General features: G+C 41.9%; 1 protein-coding gene across 8 annotated transcripts in view; it reads left to right on the top strand.

The window, feature by feature from the left end:
* The window catches only part of CYP19A1 (cytochrome P450 family 19 subfamily A member 1), a 120052-nt gene that overhangs the window by 79298 nt on the left and 16885 nt on the right, over positions 1-23869 (top strand). For 6 of the 8 annotated variants that reach the window (XM_077881101.1, XM_077881099.1, XM_077881098.1 and 3 more), the window contains 2 exons: positions 8779-8962; positions 14577-14727. In XM_077881101.1, coding sequence (XP_077737227.1) covers positions 8818-8962; positions 14577-14727 — 296 coding nt within the window. In that variant the 5' untranslated portion in view covers positions 8779-8817. Of the gene's footprint in view, positions 1-7532; positions 7980-8778; positions 8963-9589; positions 9701-14576; positions 14728-23869 lie in introns of those variants that run through there. The other 2 variants (XM_077881094.1, XM_077881102.1) reach the window with 2 other exon arrangements.

The raw sequence follows: 23869 nt of genomic DNA, 5'->3' as shown, positions 1-23869 counted from the left end.
CAAACTAGAAGCCAGGGGGTCAACTAAGAGAATCATACCTCTCCTGTATCCTCCTTCATCATCCCTACCCCTACTTAGAGCTCCACCAGTCGATATTGATGCTTCCCAACAGGGATCCAGCTTCTTCGGTCTCATTATCCCAGGTCTCAACCACCTTACTCATTCTTGCCTCAAAACACAAAACCTGTCCTCTTTTTACTATTGAAACTCCAACCATATTTCAAGGCCCAGAACAAGTCTCACCATCAATGCAAAGCCTTCTTTGGCCACATCTCTATGCTAATATCTCTTTGTACTTGTCAACAATGTCATGTTTATTAGTTTTTTGCTCCAACTAGACTGAAGGCTCCCATAGAGCTGAGAGAGTGCCAAACATTTCTTTTGTGCTCTCCAAAAAACTGCTCCAGGTACCTGTTAAAATATCCCTAGGAGGGAGAACAAATTGAAAGATTAGCCCCTGGAGACCAATTATTTTGGTAAGATGATTTCTTATGACTGAGGAGAAGAAAGTGGGTGGATAAAAAATGTGGGCAAATGACACAGAAAAGGAAGTCCGAGTGAGGAGGAGCATTGGAGGCAAAAATCAATTATTCTGCAACTCTGCAATTCTGTTCAGGCCACCTCAGCCTCTCTCACATATCCCCAATTATTCCATGAGGAAAGGGCCATAGAGTCACTGACCTTCAGACACCTACCAACGAGCATAGAGTGCCCAAGGAAGCTGTGGTGACCTGCTCCAAAGCAGAGATTTCTTCAGTGACCCCCAGGACACTACTCCAGTCCAAAGACTGCTCCTTCCAGCTATTCCCAGGACTGTCCCTTATGACTTATGCTCTTGCTGGAGACTGAAGACTAATAATATTTATTGAAATCTTACTATGTGGTAGATCCACTGATAAGGCCCCAACATGCTTTATCTCTTTCGTTCCTCATAGTTACCATACCAAGAAACACTATTTCTCCCCTTTTTCTGATGAATAAACAGAGGCAGAGCTGTAGCAGTGAACATACACAGTGATGGGAGTCCATCTGAACCCAGTAAAACTAATGTCATGGGAAGGGATGCGGGAGCAGCTTTCAGTTTCCCCTGTCAATTCTTTTCTCATTCTCTTAACCTGCAATGCCTTTCCTTCAACTTGATACCTTTAAAATAATGCTGCTCCTCCAAGGCCTGCTCATTAAACCATAGCCAACCTTCCCAAGATAATCGGTTTCCCTTGTCCTCCCATGGCTACTTATATCCCTGGTTAAACTCTTGTAGTTTGACTTATATGAATAGTAATACAGGTGGCTCTGTCTTGTCCAAATTAACTCCTTGAGGGAAAGGACCTCATTTTGTTCATTGCTATATTCCTAGAGCCTAGAACAGTGCCTAGGACACCGTAGATACTAAATTTTTGAGTGAACACAGTAGTTTGCATGTGTGTGTGTTCTCCCATGAGATGGCACCTTCCGCGCACAAGTGTAGAGATCCTATGAGCTTTGATGCCTACCAAGGGTTAAAGTATAGCCATAAGCAGTGTCAGTGTGAGGCCACAAACGGGATTTCAGAGTATCACACATTCTCCAATTAAATTTTTCTCACAATTCCATTGGCTGCATAATCTACCATTTTATCATCAAGGCTTCACCTGTGGATTTAGAGTCCAGGTAAGATAAAAAATTCCCAAAGGAAATTTCATTCATTTACAATCTGAAAATCACACTCTACTGATCAGTGAAGGTAGTTTTGATGTGGGAAGTGCCTCTGGGATATTGGGAAACTGAGGTGGAAGGTGGAGAAAGGTACTAGCCGCAGGAGCCGTTAATTTCAGGGGGTGGGTCCAGAACCCAGAACTGCATTCAAAAGCATTGCATGTTGATTCCTGAGTGTGTTTCTCCAGAGTGCAGTTCCACAAGTTCTTTCACTAGGTTCTCAGAATGGGTCTGGGGCTTTAAGAGAATGAGAAGAGCTAGAGGAGATGGCCAAAGCTGGCCATTTGCACTCCAGCTTCCCTGACCTCCCAGTTTTGCTCTGGACACCTGGGCCTACAGGCACCACTGGCTGGCCTACAGCAATGGTGCACAAGGAAAAAGAACCAAGGAAGATGAAGAGAGAGCCAAGGACTGGGCAGGGGGTGTCGGGGTGTGGGGGACACTATAATAAAAGGTAAGAATGTTGGGCATCAGACATGGAATTAGAAAAGGTCATTGGCCCAATCCCTGTGTTTTAGAGATAAGGAAAAAGGTCCAGAGGGGTTAAGTAACATGAGCACTTGGGGTTATCCAGTGGCTCCCTTGCCAGAGACTGGCCCTGCTCTAGGCCATCTCTGTGGCCTCACAGTTTGCTCATTCAACAACAGATAAGCTTACAAGGAAAGGCCAGCTGTTGTTATCTGACTGTTTGGGTGGTGGCCGTGGGCCACTGCATTGCTGAAATTTGGCATGTGCAATCACAGATAAGGAAAACATTCCCTTGGGGATGTGTGTATACATCATGCTTTGATGACCCCAAGCCCCAAAAGTTTAACCTGCTAACCATTCACTTCACTGACATTTACTGAGCACTTACTAGGTACAAGGCACTCATGTAGCCTCCATGGGAGCCACAGAGAGGAGAAAGATGTGACTCCTCGCCCTGGAGGAACTTATGCTGTGGTAATGACAAAAGACATCTCACTGCAGAGGCAGCTGGGTGTTCCATAGAGGAGGCAGTTATATTATTGCGCTTATAAGAACTTATCACATCCAGGTAGGTGAGCTAAAGCAAGGCCACTTGGGACCTCAGTGTGGTAAATCTTGGACACCAAGACTCAGGTAGGGCTCTGGATCTTGCCACAAGAAAGAGGTTCTCTTTCTGGGCCCTCTCCAGCTGGTGGCATCGTGGCTACCCTCGGCAGTCCCACTTGAGGACCTTGCATAGTGCTCCCAGAGTCATGGAATCCCACAACTCCATGTGCCACAGAGAGTTTAAGCCGAAGAACACAAGCCAACACCACTGGTGCGGACTCTGGAGCTTTCACTTTAACCCTTGTCTCCATGTCCTAAAGTAGAACTGGCTTCCTCAGCCAGGGCTCCGGGAGGCTTGGGAGGAAAATGAGCTAGCTCTTAGAGCTGGTTAGCCACTGAGACTTGAACTCAGGACCCAACCCCAAGTCCTGCTCCTGTGACACTACTGTCACTTCTGCTTTTTTTCCTCTTCAGGTTAAAAGCCAAGATTAGGCTGAAAAAGTCCACTACCTGTTCCTCAGAGGCCAGACAATATGTTAGGTCTTATAAAACTGAATTGAAAAGTGAAGTGGGAGAGAACTTCTTAGAGAAATGGCTGCTGCTGTGGGAATGATACCCAGGATGGCCCTTTCTGCCTCCACGAGACAGGTCCTAGTGCGAAAAATGTATAGTTTGATGTGAGGCAGCCCCTGAACAAGAGCATCTTAGGGCCCCATGGTGGGCCTCTGGTCCCATTATACCCACACCTTGTCTAGTGGCCTGAAGATCTAGAAGGCTTTGCAGGCAGTCTCTGCTGACTATACTTTAAAACAAATTCTCTTGAGAGAGGATATTAGATATGGTCCACTGGGAAGACAACAGATTAGGTATCTGAGGGACAAAAGGGCACCCTCAGAGGGGCAAAGATGAAAGCTAAGGCAAAAGAACAGCCAGGCCTGCTGGTAGTTGACTAGCAAGCTATTTCAAAGAAAGGAGCATTTCCAGAAACATGCATCAATGTCATGGGACCTCATAAATGAGTAAGAAAGCCTTAGTCCTACCTGTTGCCTTTTGGATCTGCATGCTCATGTGAAATGTTGGTTTTGGCAGCAACACATTTACTGGAGAGGGAAACTTGCCTCTCATGCACGATCAATAGTCTTCCCTTTATGGTTGGAAATGCTAGTGGTTGAAGTCTTGCCAGTGGTCCCTAAAAGGTCCCTAAAAGGTTGCCCAGGCCAACCACACAATGTTTATCCTTCCAGGTTTCCCTTGTTGGTTCCTATTATCTCTCCTGCTCCAGAACAAAAAAATTTGCAGGGACTTACTTGGAAGCTTGCTGGGAAGAATGACTAGAAACTGCAATGTCATGAACCCAGCAGGAGGGCATCATGGAAATCAGATTGCAGAATGTGTACGTGGGTAAACCTTCCCCACTTGTAAGGGACCACTGACATGTAGCTCTTTACTTCCCTGGACCTCATGAGGTTGGTTCATTTTTCAAGGAAGAGAACTGTACTCTTGGAGGATCTCAGAGTTTCTTTCCAGCTGTGTTCCCTTGATGTAGAAGTTCATGGGCACCTCTGCCTATCATCCTAGAGACCTATGGTCCTCATACCATGCCCTGGCTTAACAGCACCTTCCTTGGAACTTATGCTTCTCGACCAAATGTAACACCTTGCTCAGACAAGATCCTTAATAAATGTTTGTTTAATGAAATCAATTATGACTCGAGTTAGAGAGTGACTTCACAGTCAAAAGCAAGAGTGTCCCAGAACTTATGTCAAAGAAAGGAGGAGGGGTGTTTATATCAAGTAAGAGATGGCTCAGAGATGCGAGAGGAGGAAGCAAACCTTTCCTCGGAGGCCTGCGGGGCAGAACCAACCAAGCTGGGGAGACGTGAGGGAGGCATGAGGGAGAGTTCTCAGGTATGATGTCTATAGGTCAAAGAGGAGTCAGAATGTTGGTGCAGAGAGCCAAGAAATAAGTCTGAATGAGGATGAATTTGGAAACATTGCAATCAACTAGAAGCAAGGAAAAGTTTAGTAAGGAACTGATGTCATGAAAAATGAAATGAAAAACAGTCTGGCAACAGTGTGCAGGACAGACTGAAAGGGAGGATCTGAGAAAAAGTGTCTTGGGGAGGTTGCAATGGGGAGTAAAATCTGAATGAATGTGGAAACTGCAAACCCAGGCAACAGGCTTGTAGTGAGCATATACAAAGTAAAGTCCAGGATACTATTCTGGGAGTGGGATATAGTTGTGAAGGAGACAGGCACAGATTTTTGGCCTTGGAGAACTCACCTTCTAGAAGGAGAAGTAACAAAAGGAGAGAAGTTTTAAGAATGAGTGCCTCACTTAAGTCTGTAAGGGACTTAACAGGGAGAACCAAGGTAGCCGGGTCACATTTCTCTGCAAGTAGGGATGTGAAAGAGGGTCAGACCGGGTGTACTGAAGAGAATGAGAGGAAGTGCAGGCTTGGTACCTGGCCCTCAGACCCAGAATGGCTGGGTCCTCTGGACATGTTTCTCCCATGCTGCAAGGTAGGATTGGGTAGGATCTGGCCAGACTGGGCAGCACTCCTGCAAGGCTAAGGCCTGCTTCCCCACCCTGCAGAGGGTCAAGTAAGTGAAGGTGTTAGGATACCTGTGGTTTCACACAGCACAGGAACAGAATGCCAAAGCCCCTGTTCAGTACCACGCCCAGTGTGGGATGCCCAGTGAGTGAAGAGTAGAGACTGCTCAGCAAACGAATGCCTAGAGACCCAAGTACTTGGGATGACATTTGAAGGAACATGGCACTTGAGGGCTATGTGTATGTACATGTATGTTTGAGGGTGTGTAGTGGGTATTCTTGGCACAGAGGATATATAAGCAACCCCTATGAAGTTCTAGGCCCTTCCTATATTCCTATACCACCATTCAACCTGTTCAACCAACCTGTCTGTGCAGCACATTAGAATGTTCTCCTGAACGGAAAAACAATGTGCAAGGAAGAAAGAATTTGAAAAGACCTTTCCAGCTGTGGTATTTATTCAGAGGTCTGAAAAGCTTGTTCCTTTAAAGGAAGACTTTCTGAGTAGCTTAGAAACAAACATAATTAGTTTAGGATTGAAACGTCCCTGAATGTAGAGACCAAATAAATCCCAAAATAGGCATCAAAACAGCACGATTAAGAGCATGGGCTCTGCAGTGGGGGTTGTATGTGAGTGATGAATCACTAGATCCTACACCTACAACTAATATTACATTGTATGTTAACTGGAATTTACTTTTTTAAAAAGATTTTATTTATTCATGAGAGACACAGAGGCAGAGACACAGGCAGAGGGAGAAGCAGGCTCCAGGCATGGGCCCGATGCAGGACTCAATGCTGGACCTGGGATCACACCCTGAGCCAAAGGCAGATGCTCAACTGCTGAGCCACCCAGGCATCCCTGGAATTTAAATAAAAACTTGAAAACCGAAAGAGCATGGGCTCCAGAGACAGACTACATGGACTCTAATCCCAGCTCTGCACCAAACAAGCCGGGTGCCCTATATATCACACTTCCATTTCCTCAACTGTAAAATGAGGATCATCTTACTTCACTTGGGGTTGTTGTGAGGATGAATGGCTTAGTATTTATAAAGCACTTGGAACAACATCTGACACATAGTAAATGCTTTGTAAGTGTTAAAAAAATTCTCATACTCTTTGGAGCATCTTTAGGACATACTTCTGAGAAAGACGAGGAACTAGGCTTCTAAGCCCTATTAAACATTTAGACATACAGGCAGTACAAGATGTAACAATGACCATGCAAAGTGAAACTACAAATTGAGAGAAAAGGGCACCTGGGTGGCTCAGTTAAACATCTGCCGTGGGCTCAGGTCATGATCCCAGATCCTGGGATAGACCCCCACATCCAGCTCCCTGCTCAGCAAGGAGTCTCCTCCTTCTCCTTTTGCCCCTCCTCCTGCTTGTGCTCTCTCACTCTCACTCAAATAAATAAAATCTATAGAAAAATAGAAAAAATACAAGTGTTCCACAACCTATAAACTTTTTGTTGAGGCATTAAAAACTCTCTAACTACAGGTTTTGAGTGTATACGGAAATGAAAAAAATACTAAGACCAGTCATAATAAACTGTAATTTAAACATTAGAAATACTGCAATTCTTAAAAAGTGCTTTGTTAAAAATAGAGTAAACATTTCTCGTTGCCATCTCCTCTTTGTATGACTTATGGAGGGAGCATCATTTCTATGCCTCGGTGAATTGTTATACTCCTTTATAAATTTGCATCAGCTCCCAACATTTTAATCCTTTGTGATTTTAGTGCTGTGAAATATCAGAGGTTTGTTTTTTTTTTCTTTTCTTTTTTTTTTTTTCTGAGAGCTTCTCTAATATGAAGTTTTCTGCTAGAATCACTTCCTCTGGGACATCTTCCTCCCTTTTGTTTCCATCACCTTCTTCACTTATGCTTTTAACATTGGCTTCAGGTTTTGTCAATATCAGAAGAGACCTTGAGGATGCTGGCTGTTAAAAAGTCACAGGGAGCTTATTTAAAATGACGTAAAATTCCACATTGGAAAGTTAATATCTAAAATTCAATCTGTTCAAAGCAGCTTCTTATCAATAAAGGAACCAGATGATAACAGACACATCGCTGACTCTTCAGACTTATACATATTTTTGAAAAACAAACTGCCCACCATGTATGCAGTCATTTTCAACACCTTGCACTGAACTGTTAATGATTATTTAAATGGTGCAATAGAAATGAATCAGTAATGTGAACCAAGCAACTGAATAAATTCAACTGTATTACAACATTTCTCTAATTGCCAGAATGGGTTTTTAACTGGATATTTAAGATCTCATGTAGATCACGGAGAAATGTAATTCTATACTCTTTAAGAATCTAATGAGAGTTCTTTCCCTCTAGAAGTGCAGGTACGCAGATACAACTTTATGCAGCATTTCAGGGAGTTCACAGAGCACCCCAAAACTAATTAGAGGCCCTGGTTAAGCGTCTAGAACTATTCCTAGATAAAATCCTGCCAAACATCTGTTTCAGAACAATTACAAGTCCTACAAATGAAAGGTCACCTTTCCATGGGAGGCTAATCCTCAGAACAGTCACCTGGCACCAGAACTGCACTGAATGGTTGCTCTTGCCTTGCTATGCAAGGATATTCAGTCTAGGTCTCTTCAACAAACCACCATCCCTGAAACTCTCCTCTGTGAGTATTGGTCTTACACTACGTTATTCAGCAACACAGCAGAACCAGCAAATCAAACTGAAAAGGTCAGGAGATTGGCTGCTGGGGGGCAAAGCATGAGTGGCACCTGAGCATATTGCTGGTGGAATTCTACTCTTCCTGTCCTTTCTTTCCTTCCTCCTCTTTCTCCTCTCCCTTTATTCTCTCTCTCTCATTCTTCTCTCCTACTGCCTCTGACATTGGCCTCCATGGGCACTGCTTAATCCAGCCTGCAGTGCAAGAGATTTTAAGCCTTATTAAAATCCAATAGAGAAAGATCGTTCTGAGTGAGCCACGCTGGATTCAGCAACCTAATGGGAGGCTCTGAGGATACCTTGACAATGCCCAGGCAACTATTCTTGCTGGAGAAGCTTACTCTTTGGGGGGTGGGGGGGGGAAGGGGGAGTAATTTTGAGCAAGGAAGGAGGTTGGGGATTTCTTTTTTTAAAAAATTGATTTGGCTTCAAGAGAAAAAGCACTATGTGTTGATGAAGTCACAGAATGGCTTCAACTCTGGAATGAGCTTCATTTTCTTATATTTTGGTAAGAAATAGGACTCTCAATTGGGAATTCAGTCACTCAAGGGCAAGACGATAAGGTTCTATCAGACCAAGCGTCGAAACGAACCTGAGATTCTACCAAGGTCAGAAATGCTGCACTTCAAGCCAAAAGATCTCCCTTTAGCTTGCTTGTTTTGACTTGTGACCACAACTTTGTCTTGTCTAGGTGTCCAATCACATAAAACACATGCTAATTTCTGTACTACAGCATCCTCTAAAGCAACGGGAGTCCTAATTGTTCCCTTAGAGGGATTCTCTAATTTCTTTGCTCCTCTGATTTCTACAGGACTTTAAGTTGTTTCTCCTAAGATCAAAGAACAAAACAATGGTGTTGGAAATGCTGAACCCAATGCATTACAACATCACCAGCATGATGCCCGAAGTCATGCCTGTGGCCACCATGCCAATCCTGCTGCTCACAGGTTTTCTTCTTTTGGTTTGGAATTATGAAGACACATCCTCAATACCAGGTAAGTCAGTCATTTAGCTATGTAATTAAGGAGATTGTTTACTTGGGTTTTTGGTCCATGAGCGTAAAGACCATTTTGCAAAAGGACAAGGAGCAAACATGAGGAGATGACCGAAGCCCATGGCAATGTGAGCAAATAAAAACTCAGGTGAAAAATTTTATACCAATTATCTGCACATTTCAAATGAAAGTATTTCAAAAAAGATCTTAGATAATTCCTTCCAGTCTGTGCTTTGCTTTGGTGAAGTAGTCTTGGCACAACTATCCTTTAAAGCAAGTTTGAGATGGGGTGAAGCAAGGTAAACCAGGCTTTTTTTTTTTTTTTTTAATTCAAATTCATTCCAATGTTGCTCTGAGGGTAAAAATGTCTCTGGGATGCCTTCTTTAAAAAACAATAGTTTTATTTTTAAGTAATCTCTACATCCAATGTGGAGGTTGAGCTCAGAACCCCAAGATCAAGAATGACACATTCCATCAACTGAGCCAGCCAGGCACCCCTGAAATGCATTCTATACTCCTCTCCTTCTCCCTTCTGCTTTGCCTCATCCATGTATTCTGCCCTCTCCCTTTCTTGACCTTATTTCCTCTCATTATCCCACTCTTCATTTTCTCTTATTCTTGGGGGTAGGTGTGATGGTGGTGCCACTGTAAGGGCTGGCTGGGACCTGGGAATTGGAAGAAAAATGGAGACCACTGTGGTTCCCTTGGAACATCATACCCTGATAGAATCTTCAACAAGGTCTGTGGATTAACCAAAAAGAGAGTATAATTATCTAGATAATTCCAATGGAAACCCCCACCCCTCCACACAGATTAATTCAGAATTATCAGAAATATCCAACTATTTCTTTAGTTTTCAGTGAAAATTCTTCATGGTAGTATATATCCCCAGTCCCATGAGATATCCAGTAAGGCTTTGCTTCAAGAACATAGTCATACACTTCCAAGTGCAGTGGGTCTCATCATAGAGTGATTTAGGGTAGGAGTTTGAAGCTTGTGCAAAGTCCCCTGTGTCTGGATTCTTCCAAATCTTCCAGAGAACTGTCTGCCTATCTATCTGATTCGGCCTGGTATTTTGGGTTGCTTTAATGTCCAATTAAATAGAGCATTTGGTTAATGTTGTTATCTCCTCCCTGAGGGGTCTGAAGGAAGACTCTTTCATGGCCTTAACTTTAACTCCTTTCCCACTACTGCCTCTTCCTCACCAGATTTCTTCTCCCACAGTGGGCTCCCAGGTCAGGATCCATGAATGGAGGGTGAGGTGGAGAGTATTTTTTTTTTTTTAACAAGTCTCCTCAGATGTTTATGTTGCAAGTGTTAGAATAAGTCCTTCAGACCTTTGAAGAAGGAGGTCAGCCTAGAGGGGGCAAGCATGAGAGCTGGCATCCCTGAAGCTCTGGATCAGGAGCCCAGGTCAGATCACTCTGTGATCAGGACAGATCACTCTGTCCACCACTCCTGAGCTGGGGACATTGTGTTGTCACACACTAATAGTACTATGGTTATCAGTCATGTCTGGAGCGGGGTCTGCATGTTTATATTTTTAAAAAATCTGGGGTGCCTGGGTGGCTCAGTCAGTTGAACATCTGATGCTTGATTTTGGCTCAGTTCATGATCTTGGAGTTGTGAGATCAAGTCTGCACTGGCCTCTGGGCTGGGCATAGAGCCTGCTGAGGATTCTCTCTCTCCCTCTCCCTCCTGCCCTACCCCCACTAAAAATCAAACAATCAATCAATCAATCTTCCCAGGTGATTTTTCATGAGCAGTCAGGCCTGAGAGCCATAGATATGAGCCTCAACCCTTCATTTGACAGAAGAGGAAATTGAGCCCCAGAGAGGTGAACTGCCTTATCGAAGCAAACCATTATAACAAATATAGGAAACCATGCAGTTCAAACTTTTCATTTTACAAGTGAGGGGTGAAAGCCCAGAGAAAGGAAATGGCTTGTCAGCACCTCAGCTTGAAAGGAAGTGGGAATGCAGGCAAGGGGCCAACCAGGAATTCCTAAATCCCAGGGTGGTGGTCATTTTGCTAGCCAGGGAGCTTCTTCCATGCTTTCCTGTTGAAAATGTGAGCTCTGGTCAGAATCCTCTCGTGGCACAGACTAAGGTCCCATGGTGCCTGTGGGGAAGAAAGGTGAGGAAACTTGGGTTTGTTGGGTTGGTTCTTCCTGACCAATACTTCTGTACTCCTTTTGTTGGTTTCCTCAAATCACTGGTTGTCCGGGTTCTTGGTTTTAAGGTTTGGAAGAAACTCAGGGTCAGGGAAAAAAGCCAAAGGGAATTAAGAAGGTATAATGATTTAAAAGCTCTTAAGTTAGTTACAATTTATAAAGCAGTTTCACGTTCATTTTTCTCTTGTGATCCTTCCAGGATTCTGGTGAGGTAGGTGTTGTTTATGCCTATTTTGCAGATGAAGAAACTGAGATGAAAGAGGGGAGATGGTGCACAGCTAGTAAGTGATGAAATTGGGACTCAGAGCTAAGTTTCTTGTCCTATATTCCCTGAAGGGCCCTGCTATATCCAGGGCTGAGGAGTATGCGTAGGTGACACCCATAGGCAGATGACTTAGCGCCAGGGAGAGATATAGGAGTCTAGGGGAGGACAGAGTCATTCCTACCTTGGAGTTTTGTAAGTGCCAGTTGTGGGAAATTGCCCCATGTTCACTGATGTCTATCCAGGACCCACAGTTACCAACTACTTAGCCCCTGGCAGCTCTCCTTTCCTCAAGGACACATAGCCATCCCCAACCTTGCACATGGGTTCACTCCCCTCTCTGCCCTGGGCACCATGTCCCCAGAGGGGATCACTGGGAAAAGGACATGGCAACACATTCCCCCTTCTCCTACTGAAAAACAACTTCACAGAAAAGTACACAATTAAATGTCATCACAGTCCAGGACAAGAAACAGGATGTTAAACAGCATCCGGGAACTTCCCTTGTGCCTTTTTAGTCATACCCCTCTCTCACCTCCAGAGGTAAACATTCTTCTATTTTGTGATAATCATTCCCTTGCTTTTTATAGCTTTGCCATCTAATTTCATATCCCTAAACAATACAGATTAATTTTGCCTGGTTTTAAATGTTTTAGCTATCAGAGTCCTTCATTACTTCTTCTATAGGGCTTCTCTTGCTCAATATTATGTCTGTAAGATTCATCCATGTTATGACATGCCTCTATAGTTCATATGGTATGCAGTAGCTCAAACATCTCGTGGTTTAATTACTGATGCTGTTGGTGGACATTTGGTTGTCTCCAGTTTGGGACTATTGTGAACAGTGCTGCTAAGACCCTTTATGTGCACAGGTTTCTCTAGGGTATACACCTAGCAAGGAATGCAGCAGCTTCTTGATTAGGGCAGTGGGTGAGAGATCCCAGATGTTTGCTTCCCAGAAGCCGCTTCTGCACAAAAATGCAGTGTAGTATTTATTGCTCCTCTTAGGGTGTGAAAGAGGCTCCCGCAATTAGTACATGCCCAGGTCATCATTCCCAAATCTGAGAAGCAGGGAGCAGCTTAATGTGGATGCAACCAGAATATTTCCCTAATATCCTACCAAAATTTCTCCCCTCCTAGAGTATTCTTTTCTCAGCTTCTCATCTGTACGGTATAAGATACATATGTAAATCAAAGGATCACATTGTGTTGTAATTATTCAATACTGTGCTTTCTCTGCACATACTCTCCTCTCCTGACAGGACTCTGATGGGAACCTAGTTATGCTTATCGTACCATCTCCAGTCTCTGATGTGTAGCTAGTGTCTATACCTAGTAGGGTCTCGGTAAGTGTTTGCTGAATGAAGTAAGCTGTCACACGATTCATCACTAGAAACCCTAGACTTGAATTCCCTTCTGGTTAGAACATTCAGGTTTTCAACCTGAGAAAAGTACATCATCATTTCCCTTTCTCAGTGGATAGTTAGGCACTGTCATGTTTCAAAACTGAATGGTGATTCCCTAAAATTAAGACTCTCTACATGGCACCAAACTGTTAGATAAAAAAACAAAGAGTGTAGCCTTTCATTTGTATGTCTTTGATCCTCATGGGCCTAGGATATTAAGGAAGTAAACGTTTGTTGAATGAGTCTATTCCCAAATAGCTGGGTGTCTGATCTCGTATGGACTAAACATACATGAAACAATATTTTTCCATTTTATCAAAATGTAAATACAACCCAAAATACTCTAAATGAGGATGATATTTAAGACTTCATCCTTTATATAATGCACACATATCTAGTTAATTTAAAAAATTCACCAGGAAACCTTTATTAAGCATCCACAACGTTTTATGCTGTTAAAGACTCAGCAAAGTAGTTTGTTACTATGTGTATGTTAGAGATCTGTATATCTGATGACCTTTTAAGGAAAAACGTATTCAAATTTGCTTGTTTTAATCTTTTGAAGAACTTAATGAAATTATTTAACATAAAGTCAGTCATCTATTTACCATACAGTGTTACTGCAACAATCAGAAGATTAAGGAAGAACCCTCTCAAAATGTTTTGGTTCTACAGATCTTACCAAAGACCTTCACTTTAAGGGGGGAAAAAACAAAACAAAGAAACAGTCTTATTCCCATTAATCCAGCTATTGCAAAGTTAAAGACTAAATCTTATTTGCCGAATTTGGGACTTAACATCCAATTTAGATGATTTAAGAAAAATCTTAGATTATCTAGATTTATTTACACAGATGATGGAGTGAGAATACTGTCTCATACAGTTGTGCATGTTGGCTTCCTATTTTACTGCTGGAATGGAATTAGAGGAGAAAGATTTAATTTAGAAAAGCTACTACTTCACAGGAAAACTCCTAAAACCATTCCAAGAAGTTTTTGTCTAACTTTTTACCACCATCAGTAAAATCAAGCTACTAAGTTTGTTCTCTGGCCTAAGTAATTGCAAATTCCTTTTTTTTTTTTTTTTTTTTTTTTTACGTAAGCAAGCACATGAGTGGTAACTGCTCTTGAGTAAAACCACATCACTGGACCCAAATTCTAGTTTAGACACTGATCAGACTCATTGCCTAATTCCTCAATGCTTAACTGTATTTTTTTGACTAATGAGATTTAGCTTAGGATTCTTTTCTTAAACCGAGTTCTTTTTGAAGGAAAAAAAAGAAATGGATATTCTTTATTTGGACATTATCTTTGCAGACCATGTCCCTCAGTTAAAAAGATTACACCAAAACTACAACCTAATTTTAACCCACCAATTCCATCAGCTGAGGCATTCAAACCAAAAGTTTTCAGACATAACTAGGCAGCCGAACAGATCAGCTTGTCACATGTCCTGGTTTCCATGCTTGTAACTAGAGGGACTGATTGACTTGTGTTTAAAACTCACTGACACTGTTTAATATGGCAAGAAAATAGTAGACACATACCCTGGTTCAAACAGACTGAAATGATCAAGACCAAATGGAACTAGTGTGGTATGGACACTGAACTACTGTTTTTTCATGTTAAGCTTGTTTTCTAGTGATTCACAAATACACATCAGAATATGTAAAAGAACTTTTAGATATATAAAAACACAAACAGCAATAACATAAAGCACTTGTTCTTCTTTGGTGTTTACTAAAATTCTGACTGTGATCTGATAACTCTCCTAGGTCCTGGCTATTGTATGGGAATTGGGCCCCTAATTTCCCACTGCAGGTTCCTATGGATGGGGATTGGCAGTGCTTGCAACTACTACAACAAGATGTACGGAGAATTCATGAGAGTCTGGATATGTGGAGAGGAAACACTCATTATTAGCAAGTGAGTCTGTTAATAATCGGAGACATATTTTTTAAAACCAAGGCTGTGTTTTTTCCTATTAAGTAACAAACTTATTCTGGTATCTTGATGCTTTTGTTGCTAAAGCTGTGTTTTTACTACTTAAATGAAGATGAACAATTCCCAGGTAGAAATCTAACCCTATGAGACAAGTGCAATAATTGGGCTTTGCCTAAACCCAGAAGTACATGGATAAGGAACTCTGGAAAGCTATTTGAAATTTCTCTGAGCAGTGAGTGTGGAAACTTAGAATCCAAGGATTTGGGTTTGACAAAATATACTTTAGAGAGAGGTATTATCTTTTCTACTCTCCTAAGATCTGATCTTATCTCTGTACATAAGCAGTTCAAACAAAACAAAACACCTGAGAGAAAGGAAACTGTACCAGTTTGATAATGTGCTTCTAATGGCAGGCTCCTGAGCACCACTAGAGGGGTAAACGGGAGGAAAAAATGCCAGTCATATGCTCCTAGTCTATTTATGACTGTGGGCCTACGTCTCAGCTGAGTTATCTTAAATAAATTAGGAATATTACCTATTTAAAAAAGTGATTTATCTTTTTTGGATAAGTTTAGCAGATTGAATTCATCCAGGGTTAACCAAATAGGCATCAACTGTAGAGAACTAGTTTTGTGAAATACTAGTTTTCTTATTTATTGAGCATAGAAAATGGAGAATTTCAGAGAACACATTTCCCTAGACTTTCAGTTATCTTTACCGAGTATCTTACAAGGTTATATGCCAACACTGTCTCATTCATGAGTTTTTATATTCCCTGACAGGGCTTTACCCACAAACTGAAACCAACTAGGGTTTTACTTATTTGTTAGAATTTTTTGTCCAGGTTCGTAGACTATTGCCCAGAAGTAACTGAAGCATTTCTGGAAACTACATTGATTTCTTTTAAGCCAAGATTACATACATCATTTCATAAAATACCACAGTAATCTCAAAGCCCAATTCTTTGACCCAAACAACTGACAGAATGGAGTAGAGGACAATAATTACCCCTGGATTTTACTTTGATTACTCTGGTCAGTCAAATTTAGGTGATTTTGGTAAGTTCTCATTTTAAAAATCGATACTTTACTTACCTTAGCAACTGGCTACAGTCTCAAAATGTCCTGGGACTGATGACACGAGGGCTTGGGGGCTTGGGACATTTGCCCTTGTTCTTTCATCCAGCAGCCCAGCGAGTTGCCTTCCAGGCTGCCTCAGCAGACAGGTGACATGATCCACAGGATATTTATCCAAAACAATATCTGTCTACAGCTCAGGATCTTAAGCCATGGTTCTCACCCTGGCTGCACATTGAAATCACCCAGTGAGCTTTTAAAAACCCCAATGTTTGGGGGTTTGGGGTCCCAGCCACAGGCCCAGCTTTCAGAATCTCTAGCGGTGGAACCCATGCATCAGGTGTATGTAGAGCTCTCCATGTAATGCCAGTATACTGCAGAGCCTGAGACAAGAGAGCAGGTAAGTGGCTTCTAGCACAAGGGGGCCTTTCCTTGGGGTTGGGGGAGCAGCTAAGCAGGGTTGGAGTGCTTTGTCTTGTCATCTTACTCTTCAGTCTAGCTCAGGTGGTGGTAGTGTAAGATGAGAACTAGAGTGAAGAAGGTAACAAAAGACCAGAGGACCAGAACAGAAATCGCTCTTAGATGACACATACTTGGGTCACCAAAGACGATCCTGAAGCCCAAAGGCGCTCCTGAAGTAGGATTTTTGTTACAGTGCAGGATGGCCTCTGACCACTCTGCTGCCTTCATTAAGAAAGTGGCCTTAAAAAAAAAAAAAAAAAAGAAAGTGGCCTTAGACACTTGACAGGATGAGGACTGGGTGTTATTCTATACGTTGGCAAATTGAACACCAATAAAGATAAATTTATAAAAATAAATAAATTCTAACATCATAAAAAAAAAGAAAGAAAGTGGCCTTAGAGACTCAGGCCTGACCAACTCAGGTGCTGATTCACGCTGGAGATGTGCACACAAACCATCTCGCCCTTCCCCCAGCTCTCCCAGTTCTCTCCTCCTCCTGTCCTCACAGGCTTTTCACCGGAGTCTTTGTGTTCTCCTTAATTGCCTCCCAGCCGCTCAATTTTGTTGTTAAGGGCTGAGCTCCCTGAGGGAATAGGATGTGTTTGTCCCCATCTCCTTCCCTTGCCTACTCTTCAGGTCCCTTCCAGAACTACCCGTGCCTCTTGAAAATACCCCATTGGACCTCAGAAAGCTTTTTATTTTTAGTAGAATAGTTTGCTAGGGTTTTTTTTCCCCCTTTTGAAAAATTTGAGATCTGCAGTCATTACAACTGAGCAGAAATTATGACCCAACTTTTCCTATCAGCATAGTCCCGAAGAGGGGCTACAGAACTTCCTGGGGGGAGTCAGGCCCAGAGTGCTGCCAGGATGTTGCCCGAGCAATTAGGAGTTTGGGGGGAAATTTTATCTCGTCATGGGTAAAGTATGCACAATTCCCCAGGCAGGTAAACTCTAAATTAATGAGGGTCTAATGGATGCTGTGCATGACACTGTATGCTGTGTGGATATATTAGTTTTTGTAATGAATACAATAAAATATGAGCAGCATCCATAAAGGGGAGTTAGCAAATTAACATGCTAATTAGGGTTATATTTGCAAACCTCTTAGTAATTAACATACTAATTAAAATTACATTTGGGGACACCTGTGTAGCTCAGCGGTTGAGCGTCTTGTCTTGCCTTTGGCTCAGGGCGTGATCCCGGGGTCCTGGGATCGAGTCCTGCATCGGGCTCCCTGCGTGGAACCTGCTTCTCTCTGCCTATGTCTCTGCCTCTCTCTCTGCCTCTCTCATGAATAAATAAATAAAAATCTTTTTAAAAATTACATTTTTATATCATGCCTACATTTATAGGGAATGCATTCATGTATTCTTTCAACATATATTTATTGGCAATTTACTATATACTAAGCACTGGGTGATCCTAACATATAATCTTTATTGGTTCCCATTCATTCATTAAATAAGCATTTGTTGAGGACTAAACTATGTACACTGGGTATCATGAACAAATCTGCCAAATATCCCTATTCTCCTGGAGAAATACTTTGTTGTATTGTTAGTAGTATACCAACAATAGATGAGTAAAACATAGTATATGAGTAGGGTGACAATTGTCTTGGTATGCCTGGGACTAGGGAGCGTTTCTCAGGATGTAGGACTTTGAACGCTAAAACTGGGACAGTCCCAAGCAAACCAAGATGGTTGCTCACACTATCATCAGGTAAATACATGCTATATAGGAAACTAAAGTAGGGAGAGCCAGTTGCAGGGATGGAAGTGCAATTATGGTCAAGAAAGGCCTCATTGAGAAATTAGCATTTGGATAAAGACCTAATGGAAGTAAGGGAGTGAGTCATGCAGAGAAGCAGAGGAAAAGCATTCTGAGCGGAAGGAAGAGCAAGTGCAAAGGCACTGAAGTGGAAGGCTGTCTGAAATGTTCAAGGAACACCAAGGATACCAGTGTGGCTAGGGAAAGAACAGTGGAGATGACATTAGAAAGGTATTAGGCTACCCAGTCATGGTGGGCCTTCTTGGCCATTGTAACAACTCTGAATTAACAACCCTGCATGGGATGGGAAGCCTTTGAAGAGTTTGAGCAGAAGAGTGACATATCTGACTCATTCATGTTTCAGCACATTCCTGGCTTCTCTACTCACATTCTACCCCCATTCTACCCACATTCTTTAAGAATAGGTGCTAAAGGGAACAAGGATGAATGCACAGAGAGCAGTTAGGCAGGAGATGATGGTGGCTGGTAGACGTGAGAGCAGTAGAGGTAATAAGAGCACTGGGTGTTATTCTGTATGTTGACAAATTGAACATAAAAAATAAAAAATTATTAAAAAGTGAAATTCTAGACATATCTTGAATGCAAAGCCAATAAAGTGCTAAGAGACTGGATGTTGGGTGTAAGAATCAAGGCAATAGCATAGTTTTTCCCTTGAATACCTAGAAAAATGAGGGTATCATTACCTCAGATAGGCGGAGCAAATTTGGGATGGGAAGAAATAGGGATTCCATTTGGAATATTTTGACTTGACAGCTGAGTGGAATGTTGTGAAAGAAGGTCTGAGTCTTTAGGCACCCTCCCCAGCTATAGTCAGAAACTAGAAAAGTAGGCTGAGAAGGATAGCCATAGAAGGGAAAACCAGAAGAGTGTGGTAGTCTGAAAGTCAGGTGATGAGTGCATATCAAGGAGGGGGGAATTGCCAGATAGTGCCTGGTGAATGGAAAATTTGAGTGTTGCATTTAACAATAAGTCATGGGTGACCTTGAAAAGGATAGTTTCAATAGAGTGGTGAGGGCAAAAGTTTGACTATAGTATAGAATGAAAGGAAAGAATTAGAAGCAGCATGTGTAGACAACTGTTCCAAGGAGTTTGTCATAAGGGCAGCAGAGAAGTGGAACAAAGAAATAGAAAGGGATGTATGGTCCAATGACTTTTTGTTAAGATAGATACACATCGCATCGTGTATTGCGATGGCAATGTGGGATTACAGAAAAAAATTGCTGATGGAAGAGAAAGGAATGTGTTAGGTGAGATGTAAAAGGCATCCAAGTGACAAGTGGAGTTGGTCTTCACTAGAGACATGGAAGTTTATCCACAGTAAGTTTGGGAAGTTTGAATCTATAAGCATGGATCCTAAAAGTTGGAGCTTGCAGAGTTTCTAGTTGTTTCTTTTTCCTCAGTAAAATAGGAAATAAAGTCTTCAACTCTAAGACTGAGGAAGTAAAATACTTGAGGATAGAGGAGGCAGAACAAAATAGTCATCTAGAACAGTGACTGTGAATGGACTTAGGGAAATGTAGTAGATTTGCCAGCTGCACTAAGGGCTCACTTGAATTTAACTGGGACCTGTCCGTGTGTGTGTGTGTGCACGCATGTACATGAACATGTGCATGTATGTTTTTTTACCCAGCCACATTCAGCTGCCAGGGGCAAGCACAGAGTCAGCTAAGAGTTGGATTTAGCCAGGGGTGAGCTTTTATGAGGCAACTATGACAAAGTAAGGAGAGGGTCAAGGGAGTTGAGAATGCATGGAAGAGAGTAATTTTAATGATTGATGATAAAATGGGTTTCCCCCCCCCCAACTTTCTATTAAGAAAATACTCAAATGAACAGGAAAACTGTGAGAGGAATCCTCCCTCCTCTGACATTGACCTTTTGAAGAGATTAGGTCAATTGTTTTATGTGATGTTCCACATTTCCAAATTTCATTATATTATGGTGTCACTTAACATAGTCCTTGATTCCCTATATTTCTTATAAACTGAATATTATGTCTTAAGGCTCAGTTGCATTCAGGTTAACACTTTTGTAATTGTCGTAGTAGGCACTTCATGTTGCATCACATCAGGAGACAAGGAATGGTTGTCCCACTAGTAGGGATGTTAAATGTGATCATTGGGTAGGGTAGTTACAGCCAGATCTATCTGTTATAAAGATTGTTTTTCTCTTACAGTGACTCCAGTATTTCAGCTGGGTGAGTGCAGATAGTAGAGGGGCAAAGGACAGGGGAAAGGCAATGGGATCGAAAGACTCAGGCACAAGACAGGTCTACACAGGCAAGTGCTTTTAAATGTTTAACACCAATTATTCCATTAATTTTTCCTCCATATTCCTAGTACTCATCATTCTTGAGCTTGGCCACAGATATGAGTCCTTTTGATTTTGAAGATTTTGTTTTTTTTGAAGATTTTATTTTTTAGGAATCTCTATGCCCAACATGGGTCGAACTCACAACCCCGAGGTCAAGAGTCATAACAAGTTCCATCAACTGAGCCAGCCAGGTGCCCCTGTGTGAGTCCTTTAAATTCAGAACTGAAGGTGGCTTCCTCCTCACTACCCAAGAACTTACTCTGGCTACTTTTCATTTTGAATAGATAATAGGTTTGCCAACTTTGGCAATATCTTTTGACTTCAGTCATGTTTAAAGAAGAATAATGAAGGGAACTGGGGATACAGGCTTCCAGTATGGAATGAATAAGTCACAAGGATGAAAGGTACTGTATAGGGAATACAGTCAAAGGTATTGTAATAGCATTGCATGATGAGCAAGGCATAATGTATCAACTTGTTGAATGACCATGTTGTACACCTGAAACTAATGTAACACTGTGTCAACTATGGAAGGGAGGGAGGGAGAGAGGGAGGAAAGAAGGCAGGCAGGCCCCAGTTACCATACAACTTACACTGCCCACTATCCCTTCTGAGCCTGGGGACTCCCTTGGTCTCTCTTCCCAGTCAGTATAACATCTCCCTTAACTGGAGTTATGGGGCAGGCCCACAAGGCTGGAGCAAGGTCTCTACTATTTTCCTGAATGCCCTGAGAGCTCTGGGCTGGAGTCCCTAGTTCTTTACCAATTTTCTTTTCTTCACTTTCTTGATGTACTCTGGCTAGACAGAGCCAGCCTATTTTGATAAAAGACTTTTTTTGAAATCCCTCACCTGCAGCCGGTCAGTCTTCTCCTGCCAGGTGTATCACATTTGTCTTGTCAGCTTTGTCCCTTGCCAAGTCTGAGCCTCTGACTCCAAATCAATGAGATGTTGGCGCCCCCTAAAGAACACATTTACTAATACACATTTAGTCAGGTTTAAGGTTGGGGTCTCTTGTTCTCTTTTTAAAATTGATTAGTATTTTATCTTTGTGTATCGTGTAACCATTTGCTTCGACTTGGATAGAACTGGAGGGTATGATGCTGAGTAAGTCAATCGGAGGACAAACATTATATGGTCTCATTCATTTGGGGAATATAAAAAATAGTGAAAGGGAATAAAGGGGAAAGGAGAGAAAATGAGTGGGAAATATCAGAGAGGGAGACAGAACATGAGAGACTCTTAACTCTGGGAAATGAACAAGGGGTAGTGGAAAGGGAGGTGGGCGGGGGTTGGGGTGACTGGGTGATGGGCACTGGGCGGGGAACTTGACGGGATGAGCACTGGGTGTTATGCTATATGTTGGCAAATCAAACTCCAATAAAAAAATACAAAAAATACATTAGTAATTCTTCAAAGTAAATGGACAGGTTGATGTGATTAATTTAATGCAGTATATAGAAGCTCCAGGTGTCAAAGCAGAAAAAATAGTGTACTGCTTTACCTCTGAGCACTTAAAATTTTTAGATATGAATTTGTGAATGAAGAATGTACAAATTACTTATTTTCTGCTGTAATTATAGAATAAGTTGGGGAAGGTAAGAGAAGGCTAAAGTTCTGAAATATATTAATAAGCTTTTAAGTCCTCTTATAGAACAATTTTTCTGTACAGGACAAAATTTTAGCTGTTTGTCAGTCAAATTAATTCCTTGGAATACAAACAGAAGCATCTGGATTTTTGTTTTTATTTTTGTTGCTAGGAAGAGAAAAACTTGTCCGAAACTCAGGGATCATTTGATGAATGTTATCTGGAATCAAATCGAGAGAATATTTGACCTAATAGAGAGTATATTGATTTGAAAATAAGATTTTTTTTCCTGAAAGAAATTATCTAGTATACAATTTATTCATATAATAATTCTATTTTCATTTCTTGACATTGCTATTATTTCAGGGTCTTCCTCTTAAAATTTAAATAGAACTATGGAACCATCATAAATGTGAGGGTTTAGCTAATACCTAGCCTTTAGCCTAATCTACTCAGCCAGAGCACAGCTCCTTTGGCCCAATGTCTTCTTTGGGAATGTATTTTCACAGGCATTAACTGAACAACCTCATCAAGGCAAAGTCATCCTTTTAGGAACCAAGTATCAACTTTAAGAGGGAAGAGCAAGTGGTAGGATGGCCACTCCAGCCCAGCGAAAGAACCAGGTGCCTATACTACAAAGGCTACTCCCCATCTCTGAGAGTTATGTGTACAAAAGCCCCAGAGTAGGAGAATTTGCAGCTGAGAAACAAAATTTCAGTGGAGAAGTAGAGAGGAAGAACCAAAGTTGCAATGAACATGTAAAAACTTGTATAAATACTAAGTTCACCAAAATTAAAAAATAACAGCATCTAAAATATAACATTGATGATATTTTATGTATGTTGAATTTGCACATTTAAGGCACCATGTTGTTTGTTTCTTTCTCTCTCTCTCTCTATTCTTCCCACACCAGAAAATATCCTCCTTTGCAGTATCAGAAGTTTATAAATATATTTTGCTTTCTTGCAATAATGTGCATATGTCCTTCCTCTTCCTCTGCTCAAATGTTTAGTCCCTTTCTAACTTTATGATCTCTGCCTCTGAACTCTGCTCTGGTCTCAGAGACAGGGGGTAATTTGTAATCCTCAGGTGAAAAATGCTTTGGGGGAGCTATTTTATCTAGCAGACCTGAGCAGTTTAGTTCTTAAGGCCCGAGATCAAAGGTTATGTTACTTGAGCTCTACCTACAATCCCCACCAGAGCATACACAGGTAGGCAACATTTATACATGGCCTGGCTCTAGCACTGTTAACATGGCCAAAAGTCACACTCCTGACAGTCTACCCTGCCTCAGCTTTCTTCACGCCTCCCATGGTCACACTGCCAAAAAACCTCTACTCCTGTCTCTGCTAACCACTCCGCCCCTTGTTTTAATTCCCAAACTCTGCTCCCTTTTTCTCCCCATCTCCAAGAAAAATGGCAATTGATTTAAATATACTTGAGTGGAAATATTTTGAAGTTACTGAAAATATATATGGAGGAAAGTAAATCTGCTTACGCTTACAGTTCACTAAGGGGAGTTTGCATTTGTCCATGTTGTCCACATACAAATACTGTGACATCACTCTTGTGATCTGAAGAGCCTGTCGTCGTGTGCCTCAGAGGAGTCTGGGTAATATACGTACTGGATAATATGTACATGCTCTGGTAGTACAGGGAGGCCGAAGATGATAAACAAGACTTTGTAAGTGAGCACAAACTCTGTGGTCCTCTGGGTATTCTGTGTTCCTAGCATCTACTCAGCAGGACAGGGATGTTTGAGGGCCCAGAGCCTCTGAGGCAGCATGCTCCAGCCTTCTGTATGGAAGGGCAGGGCCTTAGAAGGAAGTGGCTGACATGTGACCTTCCTTCCCTCACTCACTCAACCATGAGCATGCGCCCCTGTGGGTGAGGATGCACCC

This window comes from Canis aureus, chromosome 32, assembly GCF_053574225.1.
Source record: "Canis aureus isolate CA01 chromosome 32, VMU_Caureus_v.1.0, whole genome shotgun sequence".
NCBI lineage: Eukaryota > Metazoa > Chordata > Mammalia > Carnivora > Canidae > Canis > Canis aureus.
The sequence above is the reverse complement of the archived record's forward strand: the minus strand, read 5'-3'. Positions and strand labels throughout refer to the sequence as shown.